The sequence below is a fragment of the Salvelinus alpinus genome, chromosome 11 (genome assembly GCF_045679555.1).
Source record: "Salvelinus alpinus chromosome 11, SLU_Salpinus.1, whole genome shotgun sequence".
NCBI lineage: Eukaryota > Metazoa > Chordata > Actinopteri > Salmoniformes > Salmonidae > Salvelinus > Salvelinus alpinus.
Window position 1 is genome coordinate 15,334,274 of NC_092096.1, and position 22,576 is coordinate 15,356,849.

At 45.7% G+C, this 22,576-nt stretch overlaps 2 protein-coding genes across 14 annotated transcripts in view; one reads left to right on the forward strand and one right to left on the reverse strand.

Moving 5' to 3' along the window:
- The window catches only part of cacna1c (calcium channel, voltage-dependent, L type, alpha 1C subunit), a 556,532-nt gene extending 534,385 nt beyond the window's left edge, over window positions 1-22,147 (reverse strand). For 8 of the 11 annotated variants that reach the window (XM_071331816.1, XM_071331807.1, XM_071331815.1 and 5 more), the window contains exon 1: window positions 20,356-21,299. In XM_071331816.1, the coding sequence (XP_071187917.1) occupies window positions 20,356-20,479 (124 nt within the window). In that variant the 5' untranslated portion in view covers window positions 20,480-21,299. Of the gene's footprint in view, window positions 1-8,179; window positions 8,908-20,355 lie in introns of those variants that run through there. The other 3 variants (XM_071331812.1, XM_071331813.1, XM_071331814.1) reach the window with 3 other exon arrangements.
- The window catches only part of dcp1b (decapping mRNA 1B), a 21,536-nt gene continuing 9,924 nt past the window's right edge, over window positions 10,965-22,576 (forward strand). For 2 of the 3 annotated variants that reach the window (XM_071331818.1, XM_071331819.1), the window contains exons 1-3: window positions 10,965-11,375; window positions 13,640-13,680; window positions 16,453-16,580. In XM_071331818.1, coding sequence (XP_071187919.1) covers window positions 11,217-11,375; window positions 13,640-13,680; window positions 16,453-16,580 — 328 coding nt within the window. In that variant the 5' untranslated portion in view covers window positions 10,965-11,216. Of the gene's footprint in view, window positions 11,376-11,910; window positions 12,277-13,639; window positions 13,681-16,452; window positions 16,581-22,576 lie in introns of those variants that run through there. The other variant, XM_071331820.1, reaches the window with a different exon arrangement.

Sequence of the window (22,576 nt, forward strand, 5' to 3'; positions counted from 1 at the left end):
CCCTGGATAGTTTTAAAAACCAGAATTGCAAGCTTAAGCAAGAAAACTGTTGCTAACCTCCTCCTTCTCTCACCCTCCCTCCCTCCCTCCCTACCTCCCTCTCTCCCTACCTCCCTCCCTCCCTCCCTCTCTCCCTACCTCCCTACCTCTCTCCCTCTCTCCCTACCTCTCTCCCTACCTCCCTCCCTCCCTCTCTCCCTCCCTCTCTCTCTCTCTCTCCCTCCCTCCCTCTAACCCTACCTCTCTCCCTACCTCTCTCCCTACCTCTCTACCTCCCTACCTATCTTCCTACCTTCCTCCGCTGCTACTATTTCTACCACTCTCTTTCTCTCTGTCGGTATCTATCCCTCTCTGCTGCTTTCTCTCTCTCCTCACTGTCTGGATCTCTCTATCTGTTCGTCTCCCTCTCTATTTCTCTCCCTGCTCTCTCTTTTCTTTCTGTAATGTATCTATTTTTCTATCTATGTAGTTATTCTACTTGAAGAAAACAGATGTTAGCTGTTGTTTTGTGGTCTCCCATTCTCCTGCATCCTGCCTGCCACCCTTTGAGCACCACGTCTAGATTTCCAGCAGAACAAAGTGAAGTGATGCATTATGGGCCCAGTTCCCAGTTCAGATGTAGCTGTGTTTTGTTCTCTGGTTCTATACTGAATGATAAGTGACTTGGTAATAGTCCCACGTAGACCAGCCCAATGGCAATTAACAAACAGACTGCTTCTCCCCTAATAAACACCTCGTCGTTGACGGAAGGATTTCTTCTTTATGTACTTATACACAAACACGTTCATTTGAATTTACTTCCTGTTGTTTGGCAAGAGTGAAATATGTTGAGGCTTACATTAGACATTTAACAATATAAGACTATTACTATTATCATTATGTTGTGTATAGGGAACCTGATTAGTGTCCCACTTCCCCCATCCCTAGGGCCTGATTAGTGTCCCACTTCCCCATCCCTAGGGCCTGATTAGTGTCCCACTTCACCCCATCCCTAGGGCCTGATTAGTGTCCCACTTCCCCCCATCCCTAGGGCCTGATTAGTGTCCCACTTCCCCCCCATCCCTAGGGCCTGATTAGTGTCCCACTTCCCCCCCATCCCTAGGGCCTGATTAGTGTCCCACTTCCCCCCATCCCTAGGGCCTGATTAGTGTCCCACTTCCCCCCCATCCCTAGGGCCTGATTAGTGTCCCACTTCCCCCCATCCCTAGGGCCTGATCAGTGTCCCACTTCCCCCCCATCCCTAGGGCCTGATTAGTGTCCCACTTCCCCCCATCCCTAGGGCCTGATTAGTGTCCCACTTCCCCCCATCCCTAGGGCCTGATTAGTGTCCCACTTCACCCCATCCCTAGGGCCTGATTAGTGTCCCACTTCCCCCCATCCCTAGGGCCTGATTAGTGTCCCACTTCACCCCCATCCCTAGGGCCTGATTAGTGTCCCACTTCCCCCCATCCCTAGGGCCTGATTGGTGTCCCACTTTCCCCCATCCCTAGGGCCTGATTGGTGTCCCACCCCCCCCCCCCCCCCCCATCCCTAGGGCCTGATTAGTGTCCCACTTCCCCCATCCCTAGGGCCTGATTAGTGTCCCACTTTCCCCCATCCCTAGGGCCTGATTAGTGTCCCACTTTCCCCCATCCCTAGGGCCTGATTAGTGTCCCACTTCCCCCCCATCCCTAGGGCCTGATTGGTGTCCCACTTTCCCCCATCCCTAGGGCCTGATTAGTGTCCCACTTCCCCCCCATCCCTAGGGCCTGATTAGTGTCCCACTTTTCCCCCATCCCTAGGGCCTGATTGGTAAACAAACCTGATTTAAACATTTTGAACTGAAGATCACTATTGGCTGATTATTGGAGTGTGTTAGATGGGGAACGAGGACTGGAGTTGCCCAGGCCTGGAATAAACCCATTACCACCAGACTATCTTCTAGAATAGACCCATTACCACCAGACCAGAATAGACCCTTTACCACCAGACTATCTTCTAGAATAGACCCATTACCACCAGACTATCTTCTAGAATAGACCCATTACCACCAGACTATCTTCTAGAATAGGTCCATTACCACCAGACTATCTTCTAGAATAGGTCCATTACCACCAGACTATCTTCTAGAATAGACCCATTACCACCAGACTATCTTCTAGAATAGGCCCATTACCACCAGACTATCTTCTAGAATAGACCCATTACCACCAGACCAGAATAGACCCATTACAACCAGACTATCTTCTAGAATAGACCCATTACCACCAGACTATCTTCTAGAATAGACCCATTACCACCAGACTATCTTCTAGAATAGGTCCATTACCACCAGACTATCTTCTAGAATAGGCTCATTACCACCAGACTATCTTCTAGAATAGACCCATTACCACCAGACTATCTTCTAGAATACAACCCCATTCTCTTGGGATGCTGAACCCAGTCGGATGGTGAGAAAAGGGGTGCAGCCCAAACAGCATCTTATTCCCTATATAGTGCACTACTTTTGACCAGGACCCATGTGTCCCAAATGGAGCCCTATTCACTATATAGGGTGACATTTGAGACCCCCGTGGTGTGTTGGAGCTGGTCCAGTCACTCAGAGACCCCCGTGGTGTGTTGAAGCTGGTCCAGTCACTCAGAGACCCCCGTGGTGTGTTGGAGCTGGTCCAGTCACTCAGAGACCCCCGTGGTGTGTTGGAGCTGGTCCAGTCACTCAGAGACCCCCGTGGTGTGTTGGAGCTGGTCCAGTCACTCAGAGACCCCCGTGGTGTGTTGGAGCTGGTCCAGTCACTCAGAGACCCCCGTGGTGTGTTGGAGCTGGTCCAGTCACTCAGAGACCCCCGTGGTGTGTTGGAGCTGGTCCAGTCACTCAGAGACCCCCGTGGTGTGTTGGAGCTGGTCCAGTCACTCAGAGACCCCCGTGGTGTGTTGGAGCTGGTCCAGTCACTCAGAGACCCATCAGAAACACATTAATACCAATAACAAACGATCATGCATAGGATATGAGTCTGGCAGGTACAGTGGCTTGCGAAAGTATTCGCCCCCCTTGGCATTTTTCCTATTTTGTTGCCTTACAACCTGGAATTAAAATATATTTTTTTGAAGTTTGTATCATTTGATTTACACAACATGCCTACCACTTTGAAAATGCAAAATATTTTTTATTGTGAAACAAACAAGAAATAAGACAAATAAACAGAAAACTTGAGCGTGCATAACAATTCACCCCCCCAAAGTCAATACTTTGTAGAGCCACCTTTTGCAGCAATTACAGCCGCAAGTCTCTTGGGGTATGTCTCTATAAGCTAGCCACTGGGATTCTTGCCCATTCTTCAAGGCAAAACTGCTCCAGCTCCTTCAAGTTGGATGGGTTCCGCTGGTGTACAGCAATCTTTAAGTCATACCACAAATTCTCAATTGGATTGAGGTCTGAGCTTTGACTAGGCCATTCCAAGACATTTAAATGTTTCCCCTTAAACCACTCGAGTGTTGCTTTAGCAGTATGCTTAGGGTCATTGTCCTGCTGGAAGGTGAACCTCCATCCCAGTCTCAAATCTCTGGAAGACTGAAACAGGTTTCCCTCAATAATTTCCCTGTATTTAGAGCCAGCCATCATTTATTCAATTCTGACCAGTTTCCCAGTCCATGCTGATGAAAAACAACTCCCATGCTCATTGTGGGGATGGTGTTCTCGGGGTGATGAGAGGTGTTGGGTTTGCTCCAGACATAGCGTTTTCCTAGATGGCCAAAAAGCTCAATTTTAGTCTTAGCTGACCAGAGTACCGTCTTCCATATTTTTGGGGAGTCTCCCACATGCTTTCTGTCTCTCTTTCCATAAAGACCAGATATGTGGGGTGTACGGTTTAAAGTGGTCCTATGGACAGATACTCCAATCTCCGCTGTGGAGCTTTGCAGCTCCTTCAGGGTTATCTTTGGTCTCTTTGTTGCCTCTCTGATTAATGTCCTCCTTGCCTGGTTCATGAGTTTTGGTGGGCGGCCCTCTCTTGGCAGGTTTGTTGTGGTGCCATATTCTTTCAATTTTTTAATAATGGATTTAATGGTGCTCCATGGGATGTTCAAAGTTTCTGATATTTTTTTTATAACCCAACCCTGATCTGTACTTCTCCACAACTTTATCCCTGACCTGTTTGGAGAGCTCCTTGATCTTCATGGTGCCCCTTGCTTAGTGGTGTTGCAGACTCTGGGGCCTTTCAGAACAGGTGTATATATACTGAAATCATGTGACAGATCATGTGACACATAGATTGCACACAGGTGGACTTAATTTCAACTAATTTTGTGACTTCTGAAGGTAATTGGTTGCACCAGATCTTATTTAGGGGCTTCATAGCAAAGGGGGTGAATACATATGCACGCACCACTTTTCCGTTTTTGTTTTTTTATAATTTTTAGAAAAAATATTTAGTGGTTAGGTTTAGGGGTTAGGTTTAAGGGGTTAGTGGTTAGGTTTAGGGTTATAATTAGGGTTAGGGAAAATAGGATTTTAAATGGAAATTTGAGAGTCTGTCAGGTAGCTTGTGGGCAAAATGGTGGGTCTCTGATTACATAGGCTGACTGGGACCATAGTGTACTGTAATGACAGACAGCTGTCACCAAACACACACACACTGTGCACATGCACACCGTACACACACACATACCGCACACACACACACACCGTACACAGACACACCGTACACCCCGTACACACCCACTCCATACACACCCACTCCGTACACACACACCCCATACACACCCACCCCGTACACACCCACCCCGTACACTAAGAGGTACACACCCACTCCGTACACACCCACCCCGTACACACCCACCCTGTACACACCCACCCCGTACACACCCACCCCGTACACACACACCCCGTACACACCCACCCCGTACACACCCACCCCGTACACACCCACCGCGTACACACCCACGCCGTACACACCCACCCCGTACACACCCACCGCGTACACACCCACCCCGTACACACCCACCGCGTACACACCCACCCCGTACACACCCACCGCGTACACACCCACCCCGTACACACCCACCGCGTACACACCCACCGCGTACACACCCACGCCGTACACACCCACCCCGTACACACCCACCGCGTACACACCCACCCCGTACACACCCACCCCGTACACACCCACCGCGTACACACCCACCCCGTACACACCCACCCCGTACACACCCACCCCGTACACACCCACCCCGTACACACCCACCCCGTACACACCCACCCCGTACACACCCACCCCGTACACACCCACCCCGTACACACCCACGCCGTACACACCCACCGCGTACAAACCCACCCCGTACACACCCACCGCGTACACACCCACCCCGTACACACCCACCCCGTACACACCCACGCCGTACACACCCACCCCGTACACACCCACCGCGTACACACCCACCCCGTACACACCCACCGCGTACACACCCACGCCGTACACACCCACCCCGTACACAGAGGTGGTAGTCCTAGTAGGTTCAACATCAGCACTGAGGACTGAAAGGTGGAGACAGTACTTCCTATAACAACAAACCAGCTTCAGCTTCTACAAATAAGGTACATATGGTTTATATTAGGATTGACTGGTACATTCACTACTGGCCTACATCTTCCTCACCGCATCAAACACTAGTTTATTTCAGGCATAAATAAAATGAGAAAATATGTATATAGGCCTGTGATGTAATCTGTCTGACACCAACAGAACTCGAAGTCTTCCTGAGTTTGGCCTCATATATATTTTTACAACTTCCTGGTTCATACCTCTGACAACGGTTCTATTTACCTGTAATGGGTCATCTATTGATCTGCTGTGCTATAGGCTAGCTATAGCTTATCGGCAAAGACATACGGCACTGAGGTCGCACTGAATAGAACGTCAATAGGCCTACAAAGCGTGGTCCATTCATGATTATTCTGCTGACCGAAGGAAATGGTATTGTGAATGTAGTCTAATCCGTAATCAATAATAAACGAAAGGACACTGAACGGAATTAAGCGGTCACCAGCCCGAAGGCTAACCACGCCACTGGGGTTAGCAGGAGGGCAGGAGCCGCTCACACTAGTTAGAGTAGCAACAGGCAGGCCTAGATCAGACCGCGGGAACGACAGTAGCCTAGTCTAAAAGTTACATCTTTTAAAACCTGATGTATGATGGTAAAATAATACAACTAGGCCGTAACCGCACTATGTAACACGGACGATGTGCTAAATGTATGGGAGAATAAAAGCTGAGCTCGTAAAATCTAGGGTACTTAAAATTTAAGTTGCGAACAGCAAAACAGCGGAAAAAAAACTAACAAACAGTTGTTCACACCGTGACCTGAAATCCCGTGAGAGCTGTTAGAGGACAGACGGCACCATATCCCATGTATAGCGCGCTAGAAAATATGGTGTCGTTTGGGACCAAATCAGAATTTAACAGCGAGGAGCCTTCTCCACATTTCCTCTGGAAAAAGGAAGCTCGAGCTCGTTGCGTTAAAAAAACACATGAGAATAGATGTGGATCTCATCTGACGGAAACCCCAAAAAACAGGATATGATCATAATAACAATAATAGGTTGGTTATTTCAACAACAGTCTATTAGAGAAGAAGTACCATTGGTTTCCCAGGCATGTTCAGTGTGGCACCCAGATACGGAGGTCATGGCAGGGCGGCCTATCAGAGATAACCTGTCCATGGTGCTGAAAAGGCCACCCGAGGCTGCGCAACGCCGGGAGCACCAGATCAACAATTAATGGCGAATGAAAGAGCCTATAGGCTACTATTCAAGGAGGAAAGTTGGACTACAATTCGTTACGAGTTTGCTAAAGTTGACATAATAGTATAGGTCAACAACAACCAGCCATCGGTGCAGAAATATTATCAGAGGAATCCCCGTGTGTGATGCTGCGTTACGCAATGTAGACTGCTATGACCAACACGCCACCCATGAGACAGACAACTAATATTAATAGCGAGTGTCAGGGGGTTGACACCAAGATGATATGTAGGCTATGTCATAGTTATACTCTGAGACCAAACCAATCAACTGCTGCGCCACATATGCTGAGGCACAAGCTTAGGCAGGATTCCATGTACGCGACCACCGTCTGCTGCTCGCAGCTCGAGCACTCTCTCTCTCTCTGTTGCTATGGGCCCCCGCCTCTCCTCTCTCTGCTGACGCCACGGACAAGGCAGCTATAACCTACTCCGTAGTTTGTAATCACAAGTTAAAGACAATGATCTAGTAAATCATTGCATTGTAGGCTATTTCGTCATGTAGCCTAAGGACACTGTAGCGATGTAGCCACTGTTGTGACTTAGTAATGCTCAGCTCAACGTGGGAAGAGGCAGATAGCCTACTGCGCAACATGCAACAAACAGACACCTGATCATAATAGGCCTATAGGCTATTGCTTGATGCATGTTCAACGTAATTATGTCCCACGTTATCCGTATCTTGTTTGAGATTTTAAACGCAAAATCCTAAAATATAGATTCTAGTCTGATGACAATTGAGGCCCTGCGCATAGCCTGTGACTTTAATTAGATTATACATCCCTAAACTAACCTGTTAATGTGACATGTCTTGTCCATGAATGCAAATTACATGTAATCTACTTTAGCCCTATACGTTTCACACGCGAGTATCGATCCATGATAAATGAATCGATACGGTGATCGAAAATATCGATGCGCATCAGTGGGCTATCATTTTGTGCACGCACTCAGGCCGTGCGTTTCCTCCATTGCATCCTGGAAACGGGCTTGGTTAGAATGCTCCAAGCATTAAACTGAATCGATCCACAAGTTTGTAAACGATTACAACATTGGCATTAGGGAAAAATGCATGTGTGAAACCATATTTATCCAATAGGGGTGCGATCATGTGTTAGTCCGTCGGTTACCTGTCGGCTAATAATAATGATAATCTGTTGCTGCTAGGCTAACCTAACTAGGGCTGCATGAATGCATGCAGATACAACTCGGACAGTGAAAAGTCATTGACACTTCCAATAACCCGTTATGGTTTGTGTCATATGTTCATCTGTTTAAAAGAGAAGGTAACAAGCCATTCCGTCTCCAAACCAGAAGAAGAAATATCATGCATCTCCCCCAACAACACAGACACACACACAGCTTCAAAACAACTGAATATAAAAAAAAAAAAATACATTACCTTGATGGTTCTCAAGGGTGTCCTCTGGTATGTACATGTTTTTGCTTTCATTTACCATAAATGTGATCCAGCTTTATCCGTAGGTGAATGGAGAAAAAGGTTGTAAAAAGGAGTAGAGAAAAATAGAAGAAACCAAACAGGAGGAAAATAAAAAAAAGAATAGCGCCCGAACAGCTTTCGATATTCCTTTTTGTCTTGTTGCGTTTCAGTAAATATTACCTGATCCCCATTCTGGAGTTAGAACACATAAATAGATCTTCGCTTGAAACACCTAAGAAGACGAACCAGTGCATCCTCGGAACATCCGGGCCCTACCTAAGAAACATGGCACTAGCACCATTTGCTGCTGGCCTACTTATTAATCAAAATCCTATCAATTTGCCCGCAAATGTTTTAAATAAGGTGCATCAAAAAAGCCGGACCAATGACACCAAAACCCGCGCGCTGCCACTGATGCCGTAAAAGGAATAGAAGCAAAGATTCAAGCTCTCAGCGCAACAACAAAAAAATATATATTCCAGAACTGCTGCTCACACAGGGTTAAATCTTCCAATGGAATCGATTCCACCAAATGCTGTCCAAAAAACAGGCAAATACACGTGGCGTGCCTCATTCACAGATACTTTCTGTCATCAATTCCAGGCCAAAATCGTACGAAACGGGAGTTGTTCAATAGCCCTGTGGAGAGCGGCCGCTTGTACCTTTCTGCAGTGATATTGTCTGGTGAGAGGAAAGAGAGGGAGAGCGCACAAGAGAGAGGGGGGTGACGACCAAGCCCCCTCCCCTGTAGACGATCTGACTGGTTCCAGATGTTAGCCTGTTACAACGTTAGAAAATAGAGTCAACCTTACATGATTTTCCAGACTTGCTATCTCTGGAGAGGGAGCTAAATAATCACAGTAAAGTCACATAGGGCTTGTGCTTTGATTTCTGGAGGATGTAGGAAGGAAGGAGGAAATCTGTTAAACCTGACTTGAATTATATCTGGATGGATTCAATCGCAAGCGTGAGACCTGTATTACTGACAATAGCAGGCTAACCAGTTTGTAAACATGCAGTTTTTAAATGCCTTCGTTGCTTAATAGACACATTTATGGGAGGCCTATGGAAGATAATTAAGTTTACACCTTAGTCGGCTACAGTTTGAGTTCCAAGACCTCGATTTTACGCGCGTCAAACGTGGCCAAAATATGCGTAATGTTTACACCCAGATGGAACCGCAAAACATGCTCAATTTGATTCGGCACGAACGTGTTACACAGATACAACCACTATTTCAAGTGAATCCCTGTAGTCCAGAAACAAATAGGTTATGTCGATATTCAAATAGAAAATAAGACAGGCTATAGCCTACAGTTTATGCAACCCCATCTCATTCACATCAAGAACGACTTTCAGGGCGCTACCCTGATAATGACCACAGCAGGACACTGTAATGAAAAATCGTTGAGTCTTCAAAAGATTGTTCCGTTTAGAGAAACTATTACATAATCGACCTCAGTCTATAAATGTCCCAGGTCAACTTGGCGTTGTGTTTAAAACGAGCCAGATAGAGGGACTGGCATTTTAGTGCAGGTCGTGGGAACCGAGGATGGAGGACTGGCTTTGTCCAAAATAGACCTCTATTCCCTATGTAGTTTGTCATTTGGGAGGTAGACTGGATGCTGCTGTGCTGTGTTTGCCATATTAGTTATTGTCCCTTCTGTGACACAGGGCCCTACTGGTTCTGAGAACCACTTCCCCATCCCTCCTCTTCTCTCCCTTCGTCTCCCACCAACCATCAGTCACAGACACATGGCCCTGCTGGTCCTGAGAACCACCTACCCATCCCATCCCTCCTCTCCTCTCCCACCAACCATCAGTCACAGACACCGGGCCATACTCACTCATAATGTATCTCTGACTGTGTCTGAAGCATTGTTAGATGAGATGAAGGAAATATAAGTTCTCAGGTCAACCTAAATTCTGTTTGGGGGGATGAGTATGATTAGACCATATAGCTTTCTAGCACCAAAGGTGTCCAAAAACAGTCATTGTGCTTATGAATTTTGGACAAATACTAGATGTATAGGCTACAAGGTAAAACATATCTCAGAATAATGAAGATATGTAGAGGGCTGCCTGCTAGGACACTGTTGATGGTGCTATGGCTGTTCACATGCTGCTCACTGCGCATGCCTATAGCAGGTGAAAGCTTTGGCTATCAATAACTCTGGCACTGCCAGAATCACAATCTATCCATGGAAACATATAGAACTAAGTGTTGAATCGCTTGTCATTGATATTACACAGTAAATATAGCCTAGCTCAGTGCCCAAGCAAAAGGCAGCATTGGGGGTAAATAATTTTTTTTTAAAGATAGACGTTTTTCAAAGGAAGTAGCGCCCTCTAGAGCCACCATTGCAGACTGCATAGGTTTTTTCCATCAATTTGGGCAGCAGACATTTTCAGGCTTATGATATGCGCCAAATTGTAAGTATCTGCTAAACAACGTATTAACTCGACCAATTAATTAACAAAATAGCGAATTTGAATTATCAGACCGATATAAAAGTGACGTTGAAGTAAGCCTTCAATAACATTTCAGGACAAAATGGAATTCAATGGATTCAACGATGGATTCTAACAAAATGACATTGTCAAAGTCAAAAGTAATTTTGGTGCAATATGCCTGGCCAATAAACATCCTTTTTCCTTCATCATCATCTGCTTCGGCCTGATGAAGCGGTCAATCTATTTTTCGAGATTGATTAACGTTCCTTATAGCCATCCACGCTCAACTCATCATGCCTAATTGTTTACAATCTGTTCGACGAAACATGGCTGCTGTCAAGTGAGCTGTTGATGGTGCACCGAACAGTTACAATTCACTTATATGTTCTCTTAAATTATTTATTTTAAATATTTTAATTCATAACAGTGTATTGTGACGGGGATAGTTTCAATAGTCTCCGTTTTACTTTGGAACAGTCACAAATTCCTTCACCCGCGATAACGTGCCAGTTAGCATCACTAGCTAGCTAGCTCAAGGAGAACAATGACGGCAAGCTCATCGGGTGGAAACACCTGTCTCACTGCTAAAGGTTTGGACATTAGTCTCGCAGCCCTGCAAAGACAAGATCCTTACATCAACAACATTGTAGATGTGGCGAGTCAAGTGGCGTTGTATACTTTCAACAACCGATCAAATGAATGGGTGAGTTAAGGGATGCTACCGCTGCTCTGTTCGCGCTCCCTTCTCTTTTCAACAAAGTTGCATGCTATTTAACGTTAAGTAACATCTTAGCGGACTGATATGGATGCCACATTATTAACTAGTTTGCCAGTTTGAATTCACGTGGTTTTGGGAGATGTGGCCATAGCTAGTATTCCAAGAAGCTAGAAAGCTAGCTAGCTAACATCACCCTATATCGCTTTCACGTCCTAGTCGGAACTAGGAAACTCAAATGTCCGACTTGCTAAGTGGTTGGACGCGGCACGTGTATAACTAACCTATTAACGAGTCGGACATTATCTAATTCCGACTAGCACGTTAACTTGGCAATAACGCCAGCCCCGCTATCTGCATTCGAGATGTCGCCGATGAATATGACGCGTCGCCCAATGCCGCGTTTCAAACTGGGAACTCTGGAAAAATACAAGGTCAAATCATGACGTCAGTGATTTTTAGGCCAGAGTTCCCGAGTTGGTATGCCGAGTTGGATGACCGTTCAAATCGATTTTTCCCAGTCCGAAAGTTTATATTTATTTTCCGAGTTCCCAGTTGTTTTGAAGGCGGCATATCGCCCACGAAGCTCCGATTTCAAACTCACATTAGACAGCTCAGCCAGCGTTTTGTCAGAATCGGTTTGTGACTCACACATAATGGAGGTTCCCAGAGCAACTATCGTAATTTACGGCCTATAGCGATGGAGTTTAGGATGAAGTGTTTTCAAGCGGCATCTTTCCTAAAACACCATGCAGAGAGGAGGTGGCTAAAAGGCTCTGCATGGTCAATCCGACGTCTGCAGTGGCCATACAACATTTACTGTTATGCGGCCTCTACAGAAGTCAAAGCAAACATACATTTTGCGCTTTGCAGAGCTGTTGTCAACTAAGTGAGTTTGTGTTTTATACAGGACCTCCCGCCCCCCCTACGTCAACCAATCATGTTAATGTTGAGATGTATGCAGCCCTCCACATTATTACAACATTTGAGAGGCGCACAGCGATGTGGTATGGAGCTTGATTTGTCTGGAGGCTCCACAATTGCATCACACCCTCCATTTGAAGCCTCCGACCACATTAACCGTATCAAACATAAATAGTCTTTAAGTGCATGTTTGAGCATCTGTCTATACTGATAGGATGGAAAGGGAGCTCAGCTTTCTCCATTCAATAATTTCCTTAACATTTATAATTATTTCACAATACTAACGATGGATCAGCTCCTAGAGAGATATTACCACCTATGGTTTCAAATATTGAGGGAACTTATTCTAATGTTTACCCTACAAAAAAGAGCTAAATCACAGATTTGGCACGTTATTGTGCATGTTAAAGCCAATTTATGCTTGATCCAAAATGTAGTCATATGGAGACGCGTCATACTCATCGTCAACAACTCGAACGCACACATACCGGGGCACATAGTACCCATTGCCCTCCAGCTAGTTATTATTGTTTGATGTGGTGGACGAGTTATTTATCACATTGCTACTAGTTTGTAAACAGTTTTCAGACTGAATGTTGACATAGTAGTTAACTAGGTCAATGAATATCAGCCACCCAGAACCAAATCTGGTGTGAATACTTTCTTCTGGATTTGGTCAATTCCAAGGTTACACAATGACTGATTTTTATCACTTATAAATTGTGCTCCAAACAAAAACTAATGATTGCAAAGTTAAACATTTACAACTCTATGGATAAGGATGATTTTGAAGAATATTTGACCAAAACACATTTACTTGATGCAAGGTCCAAAGTTTGGTGACATTAACAGAATGATGGTCGGTGCTGTTTGTGCAGTCGTTCTGTTACCCAACTTTGCATCTGGTCCTTTAAGTAAATGTCTTTTTTTTGTGCTTGTGTGTAGAGTTGTATGATTTAACTTTGCAGTCATTGTTCGGCGTACATTTTAAAGTGAAAAATCTGTCTCTCGGAATCACTCTGTTATTGTGGAATTGCCCACTTGGTTCTGTGGGTGGGGGTGACGGTGGTGAACCCCTCCCTTTTCACAAATAAATAAATAAAATATCCAGGTGTAGGTGCTCCCCAAAATCATGATTGGTCCAAATAATCCGTGACTCAAAAACCATCGCACCGGAATAAGTTTTCTTCATTACCCTCATATCCCACAGCCTACGTAACATTTTGCTGTGAATGTTAAGGAGAGATCGATGAAGACTCCGTTCAAGCAAATCAATGTCCCTTTCTAATGACCTCAACCCTAATCAGTTCCTGTGTGTTGTTCTGCAGGAGAAGACTGACGTGGAGGGGACCCTGTTTGTCTACACACGGTATGATGGCTCTTTCTCTATGTACTTCCCCGTGAGCTTTGCCTCTTGGTGGAGGCTGCATCCCAAGTGGCACCCTATTCCCTTTATGGTGCGTCACGTTTGACCAGGGCCCATAGTCAAAAGTGTAGTGCACTATATAGGGAATAGGGTGCCATTTGGGACCGGTCTCTGTGTGTACTTCAGCTGAGAAGCCTGCCTCCATCAGGTTAAATATAATGGGCTTAGTGGGTTAGCTACGTCAGCCTCCCCTCCCTCTGAACAGATTGGTTATCACTGAGTAGACTATTATGGCCTGTAGCCTTGAAGAGCCATGACTACTTCCACACACCCTATCCCACCCAGGAAGTAGGTCGTAAACATGTAACAACATGTAACACCTTTCTGTTTCCTTGTAGGCCTACTTGAACATGTAACACCTTTCTGTTTCCTTGTAGGCCTACTTGAACATGTAACACCTTTCTGTTTCCTTGTAGGCCTACTTGAACATGTAACACCTTTCTGTTTCCTTGTAGATCTACTTGAACACGTAACACCTTTCTGTTTCCTTGTAGGCCTACTTGAACACGTAACACCTTTCTGTTTCCTTGTAGGCCTACTTGAACATGTAACACCTTTCTGTTTCCTTGTAGGCCTACTTGAACATGTAACACCTTTCTGTTTCCTTGTAGGACCTACTTGAACATGTAACACCTTTCTGTTTCCTCGTAGATCTACTTGAACATGTAGCACCTTTCTGTTTCCTTGTAGATCTACTTGAACACGTAACACCTTTCTGTTTCCTTGTAGGCCTACTTGAACACGTAACACCTTTCTGTTTCCTTGTTGACCTACTTGAACACGTAACACCTTTCTGTTTCCTTGTAGGCCTACTTGAACACGTAGCCCCTTTCTGTTTCCTTGTAGATCTACTTGAACACGTAACACCTTTCTGTTTCCTTGTTGACCTACTTGAACATGTAACACCTTTCTGTTTCCTTGTAAGCCTACTTGAACACGTAACACCTTTCTGTTTCCTTGTAGACCTACTTGAACACGTAACACCTTTCTGTTTCCTTGTAGGCCTACTTGAACACGTAGCCCCTTTCTGTTTCCTTGTAGATCTACTTGAACACGTAACACCTTTCTGTTTCCTTGTCGACCTACTTGAACATGTAACACCTTTTTGTTTCCTTGTAGGCCTACTTGAACATGTAACACCTTTCTGTTTCCTTGTCGACCTACTTGAACATGTAACACCTTTCTGTTTCCTTGTAGACCTACTTGAACATGTAACACCTTTCTGTTTCCTTGTAGGCCTACTTGAACATGTAGCACCTTTCTGTTTCCTTGTAGGCCTACTTGAACATGTAGCCCCTTTCTGTTTCTTTGTAGGCCTACTTGAACATGTAACGCCTTTCTGTTTCCTTGTAGGCCTACTTGAACATGTAACACCTTTCTGTTTCCTTGTAGGCCTACTTGAACATGTAACACCTTTCTGTTTCTTTGTAGGCCTACTTGAACATGTAACACCTTTCTGTTTCCTTGTAGGCCTACTTGAACATGTATCACCTTTCTGTTTCCTTGTAGGCCTACTTGAACATGTAACACCTTTCTGTTTCCTTGTAGGCCTACTTGAACATGTAACACCTTTCTGTTTCCTTGTAGACCTACTTGAACATGTAACACCTTTCTGTTTCCTTGTAGGCCTACTTGAACATGTAACACCTTTCTGTTTCCTTGTAGACCTACTTGAACATGTAACACCTTTCTGTTTCCTTGTAGACCTACTTGAACATGTAACACCTTTCTGTTTCCTTGTAGACCTACTTGAACATGTAGCACCTTTCTGTTTCCTTGTAGACCTACTTGAACATGTAACACCTTTCTGTTTCCTTGTAGACCTACTTGAACATGTAACACCTTTCTGTTTCCTTGTAGACCTACTTGAACATGTATCACCTTTCTGTTTCCTTGTAGGACCTACTTGAACATGTAACACCTTTCTGTTTCCTTGTAGACCTACTTGAACATGTATCACCTTTCTGTTTCCTTGTAGGACCTACTTGAACATGTAACACCTTTCTGTTTCCTTGTAGGACCTACTTGAACATGTAACACCTTTCTGTTTCCTTGTAGACCTACTTGTACTTACATTACCACTGTCGTTCTTGTTCTCCTTAGGAAATACACCAACTCAGATACATGCATGTACTCACCAGTTAGTTTCCAGTCTGTTAGCACCGTACACTGGTTATTCAACTTGTATGTAATGTAAAGTACCTCCCTCCTTTTTTTACCGATGCCCTCCTGTGTACTTTGCTATTACCTCTGGTATAAGGCCTGTGTAATGTAAAGTCCCTTAATTAAGGATCGGACCCCTGTTTTTAAATTTTCGCCCAAAATGACATACCCAAATCTAACTGCCTGTAGCTCAGGACCTGAAGCAAGGATATGCATATTCTTGATACCATTTGAAAGGAAACACTTTTGAAGTTTGTGGAAATGTGAGATGAATGTAGGAGAATATAACACATTAGATCTGATAAAAGATAATACAAAGAAACATGTGTTTTCTATTTAATTTTTTGGTTTCATCTTTGAAATGCGAGCGAAAGGTCAGACATTAACATAGGAGCCTAGGTGTAATTTAGACTGAGCCAGTGAAGAAGACATGTCTATGTCCCGGAAAGTCTAGTCACATTATCGCATATTGAGCAACAACCGTCCCGGTTTATGGACACCGATCCCGTAGAAGTTAACTCTTTCTATTCATGCCCTCCTGTTTGTCCTCAGGCTAGCATCTCCCAGACATGGCTTCACCATAATGAACAGGCTGAGTATGGAGAACCTGACTGAACCCATCACTAAAGACCTGGACTTCCAGCTGCAGGATCCGTTCCTACTCTACAGGAATGCTCGCTGTAAGTCCCCTGTACTGTTAACCCTACCTACATAGTACCAGGGCTATTAACCCTACCTACATAGTACCAGGGCTATTAACCCTACCTACATAGTACCAGGGCTATTAACCCTACCTACATAGTACCAGGGCTATTAACCCTACCTACATAGTACCAGGGCTATTAACCCTACCTACATAGTACCAGGGCTATTAACCCTACCTACATAGTACCAGGGCTATTAACCCTACCTACATAGTACCAGGGCTATTAACCCTACCTACATAGTACCAGGGCTATTAACCCTACCTACATAGTACCAGGGCTATTAACCCTACCTACATAGTACCAGGGCTGTTAACCCTACCTACATAGTACCAGGGCTATTAACCCTACCTACATAGTACCAGGGCTATTAACCCTACCTACATAGTACCAGGGCTATTAACCCTACCTACATAGTACCAGGGCTATTAACCCTACCTACATAGTACCAGGGCTATTAACCCTACCTACATAGTACCAGGGCTCGCTGTAAGTCCCCTGCAATATTCAGCCTACCTACATAGTACCTGTGCATTTGAATACCTTGTGAAATATATGAAGGCGTCAGCGAACCGCTTCCAACCCCCTCGGGTCTTGTACCGCTTATGTGCCGGAGGTGTGTTTACATCACCACAGGAGCTATGTCCCGGAGGTGTGTTTACATCACCACGGGAACTATGTCCCGGAGGTGTGTTTACATCACCACGGGAACTATGTCCCGGAGGTGTGTTTACATCACCACGGGAACTATGTCCCGGAGGTGTGTTTACATCACCACGGGAACTATGTCCCGGAGGTGTGTTTACATGACCACAGGAACTATGTGCCGGAGGTGTGTTTACATCACCACGGGAACTATGTCCCGGAGGTGTGTTTACATCACCACGGGAACTATGTCCCGGAGGTGTGTTTACATCACCACGGGAACTATGTCCCGGAGGTGTGTTTACATCACCACGGGAACTATGTCCCGGAGGTGTGTTTACATGACCACGGGAACTATGTGCCGGAGGTGTGTTTACATCACCACGGGAACTATGTCCCGGAGGTGTGTTTACATCACCACGGGAACTATGTCCCGGAGGTGTGTTTACATCACCACGGGAACTATGTCCCGGAGGTGTGTTTACATGACCACAGGAACTATGTGCCGGAGGTGTGTTTACATGACCACGGGAACTATGTGCCGGAGGTGTGTTTACATCACCACAGGAACTATGTCCCGGAGGTGTGTTTACATCACCACGGGAACTATGTCCCGGAGGTGTGTTTACATCACCACGGGAACTATGTCCCGGAGGTGTGTTTACATCACCACGGGAACTATGTCCCGGAGGTGTGTTTACATCACCACGGGAACTATGTCCCGGAGGTGTGTTTACATCACCACGGGAACTATGTCCCGGAGGTGTGTTTACATCACCACGGGAACTATGTCCCGGAGGTGTAGGCCTGTAGATGTTGATTGTTTGCATTCCAGAACATATTTATTTCAGTCCTGCTCAGCTACACATCTCAGGAGATTTACATTTGATTAGACCAGATCTTACATTTGTAAAAAGAGATTGGATGTGAATCATGGTCAATACTAGTGGAGAGTTCGGCGTAGTTTAAACAGATTGAAGATGCAGCTAACCTCTACCAAGTGGTGTGGTCCAGGAATCCTGGCCCATCATGGAGCACTTCATTTAAATGAGAGAACTATTTGCAGAGTGCATATCAGACCTGGGTTCAAGCACTATTTGACATCTTTCAACACAAATTTTTAGCGTATCCCCTATCCCGGCTGGAGTGCCTGATGGGTGGGATTTATAGTTTGGGGACTATTCAGTTAGTCTGTTAAGCCACACAAGCTCAATGAAGCCCAGATAAAGTGGTTGAAATGACTTGGAATAGTATTTGAACCCAGGTCTGTTGCAGGCTGAGAAAGAGACTCAGTGCTACAGACACACACCCTGAGGAGAGGAGCCTGGAGCCGTCTCATCTAGTGGCTGTGGCCCCACACGTCCATATATGGTTCAGAGGTATTTTTGTGGCAGTCGTCCCGGGTTTGAGTGCCTCTGTGCTGGTTTTCTACTGCAAGTGTCCTGCCAACAGCAGAGACCCAGCCAACCAGCCTACTACGTTAGATACAAACCAACCTGTCGTTATAAGTGGGAGACACACTACACACACACACACACACACACACACACACACACACACACACACACACACACACACACACACACACACACACACTGATGCACACATCATTCTCAGTAACAGGCAGGTGGAATGCTTTGTTTAAGATATTGCTGGAGTCCTCGTTCTAATTATTAGACATTTACACACAAACAAAACTGTCTGGGGGGGGGGGGATATATAACTGAGTTATTTATATGTGATGATGTTAAGATCACCACACGTCCCTCAACATGACCTTTCACGAGAGGTCACAGAATCTTATCACTAAACAAATATTTGGTTATGGGGTCATTAGCTGGTGGAAGTGCAGCCAGGCTGATTTAGAATGTTGTCTCAACTGTGACGTCATTGTGACATTGTCACCAAGGGTTTCTGTTCGCCGGTAATAGCCGGTTTTTTGGACGATGGGAAAGAAGACAAATTATTTAGAAAAGCCGATTTAAATAAAATTGGTGCCGGCCAATTGTCTGGGAGGAGAAGAAAATATCCCGTTGCAAAATAATACTTTTAGTTTATTCATTGATGGAAAAACCAGTTGATGGAAATACATTTGACTGGTTGTGATTTATTGGTCTATAGGTTAATTTGCATAATCGTGTGTAATTAAATTGGGGCGTGTGCACAGTATTGGTTATCTATCTGGTTTATCACACCATGCAGACACACATCTGTCAGACATCACAAGAGCTGCTACAGTATCTGACAGCCAATGCTTAGTCAACGGAAGGCAGGCTTCCTCAGGGCAGTATTGCATTGTCTTAACATATACTTCACTGTTTTGAAACCTGAACCATAACATATTATGAGGCGTGCCTTACCTTCACAGTAGCCTAGCCAACATCTGTGGAGGCCATTCTTCTATATCAACTTTCATTGTCCAGTAGGCAGAAGCACAATGCTGGTTATATTAGCATCCCGTGCTAGTTGTTACATGTTAGATCTCCCCTCGTTCTAACAGATATTTTCATCTCTGTCACATGGAGGCACTCGCATGTGCAGTGCCATTTTGACAATAGTGTTTTCCCCGCTAACTGCATTCTGGAAGGAACGTCCGCGTGTAGCCAACTACCTTGTGCACATTGCTGCGCCGATAATGTGAAGAAATAATACTTTATCAACATTTTAAGCCAAATCTTCTGATCTATTTCATCGGACTCATTGCTTTTTAATGTAAACATGTTTAATGTATCTGAGGCTTACTGGTTGTATGAGTTTGGGATCTATCGTCCCACAACTGTCCCAGAGTCTGTTTGGAAAAGGCAAAAAAAAAAAATCTCGACAAGCTGACAATAGAATAGGTCAACTTTTCTACTATGCAGGATAGTAGTTTGACGTAGGCTAGTGTTTCCCTTTATAGTGCACTACGTTTGACCAGAGCCTATGTGTTCTAAATAGCACCCTATTCCCTTTATAGTGCACTACGTTTGACCAGAGCCTATGCGTTCTAAATAGCACCCTATTCCCTTTATAGTGCACTACGTTTGACCAGGACCAGGCCACTATATAAGGAATAGTGTGCCATTTGGGACACAGACATATGACAAATCTTTGAGGCTTTCCTTACCTCCTGGTCGTACGTAGATGTAGTCCATCTCTGTCTCTGTGATGAGCATCCCCTTGGCTGGCCCAACCTCCGGCTCCTCTTGAAGACGCTCATGTTTGGGTTTACGCTGGAACAACCTCAACATAGTCCCTCTGAGATGATAGTCTAGTAGTGGTGTTGTGGAGCTGCTACTAGGTGACAACGTTTCCTCTGGTACTGCTGAGATACCAGTCTCCTGTCTGTCCTCTGGTACTGCTGAGATACCAGTCTCCTGTCTGTCTGTCCTCTGGTACTGCTGAGATACCAGTCTCCTGTCTGTCTGTCCTCTGGTACTGCTGAGATACCAGTCTCCTGTCTGTCTGTCCTCTGGTACTGCTGAGATACCAGTCTCCTGTCTGTCTGTCCTCTGGTACTGCTGAGATACCAGTCTCCTGTCTGTCTGTCCTCTGGTACTGCTGAGATACCAGTCTCCTGTCTGTCTGTCCTCTGGTACTGCTGAGATACCAGTCTCCTGTCTGTCTGTCCTCTGGTACTGCTGAGATACCAGTCTCCTGTCTGTCTGTCCTCTGGTACTGCTGAGATACCAGTCTCCTGTCTGTCCTCTGGTACTGCTGAGATACCAGTCTCCTGTCTGTCCTCTGGTACTGCTGAGATACCAGTCTCCTGTCTGTCCTCTGGTACTGCTGAGATACCAGTCTCCTGTCTGTCCTCTGGTACTGCTGAGATACCAGTCTCCTGTCTGTCCTCTGGTACTGCTGAGATACCAGTCTCCTGTCTGTCCTCTGGTACTGCTGAGATACCAGTCTCCTGTCTGTCCTCTGGTACTGCTGAGATACCAGTCTCCTGTCTCTCCTCTTCCTTTAACACGCCCCTTTTGTTCTATGAGGAAATAATGAACCAATAGAACCCTTTCTCTGGTTTCCAATACTGAGGTACCTGACCTGTCTCTCCTCCTCCTGTACCTGTCTGTCCTCTAACAGTACTGTCTTCTCAGAGAGACTGTCTGTGTAATGTCTCAGTCCTTCCCAGAGAGAGTAGTATACTAGTCTAACCAGACTAGTCCCCTGTAGCTACTAAGCTAAGTGGTCTCTCCTCAGCTCCTCCAGAGATCTCTCTCCTCGCTGGTTCTTTATTTTCCCAGGGTTTGGAGTGTTTGTCTGGTCCTTTTTCCAGGCGGTGACCTTTAGCTTGGCTCTCCACAGCCCCAGGCAGGCAGGGCAGTGCAGGGTACACAGAGCTCGGGGGCAGACAGGATGGCAGCAGGCAGGCAGGGCAGTGCAGGGTACACAGCTCGGGGGGGCAGACAGGATGGCAGCAGGCAGGCAGACGGACACAGTAGCAGCTCCAACCTTAAGATCCAGCTACTCAGACCTCCCAGTGCTTTTACCCGCTGTCCTCACTGACTCAGTGACTCTCTCACTGTAGTCTGTCTCTCTGTCAGTCAGGAGACAGCAGGCTCTGGCCTTCAGTCCCTCAGTCCTTCCCTCAGTCTCCGCCCTGTCCGCCCCACTTTACTATTCTCTCCTTTCACTCTCCTCCTTTCTTATCTCACCCCGTCCTCTTTTCTGGCCGACCGGCGTGCCAGAGCGTTATCTTCCTACGTGGCCTATTTGAGGCTGTGTGAGTTCTTACTCTGATGGAGGTGACAGGAGAACTGTTCCTGGTCTGCCTGTCAACAGGGCTCCTGTCTCAGTCACGCTGAGTAGAGTAGTGGCCTGGCTTCTTAACTCTCCCTGCTGCAGAGCCTCAATAACCCCTCTACCCCAGCACCTAATGAATCCGGCCCCAGCCTGCCCCCAGCCCTGGGTAACTGCCACAGAGACATGTTGTGCTTTCTCATAGCACATATCTGTCTCTAATATTGACGTTGGCTCCACTGACTAGTTATTAGACTAAGAAGGTCATGGTGACAGAACCCAGAACCTCCACATCATCCATAACGATGTCATGAATCATGAGGAGATTAACACAGGACTTTTAAAAAAAAAATGTATTTTATCTTTTATTTCATCCATGATAGTCCACTCTGTAAAAGTCGTCACAGTTTCCAAGAAGTTAACGTGGTCTGGCATGAGTCATGACTGATAATGATGGTACATTTTAATATAATGGCTGTAGGTAATCCCACTGTGTCTCAATAGTGGAATATGTTGTGCTCTGCTGAACACAGCCCAGCCGCCACTTCCTGGAATCTAGCGCTGTGTCTTCCGTTCCGGGAATGTGAGGAATCGTCCTGGATGAA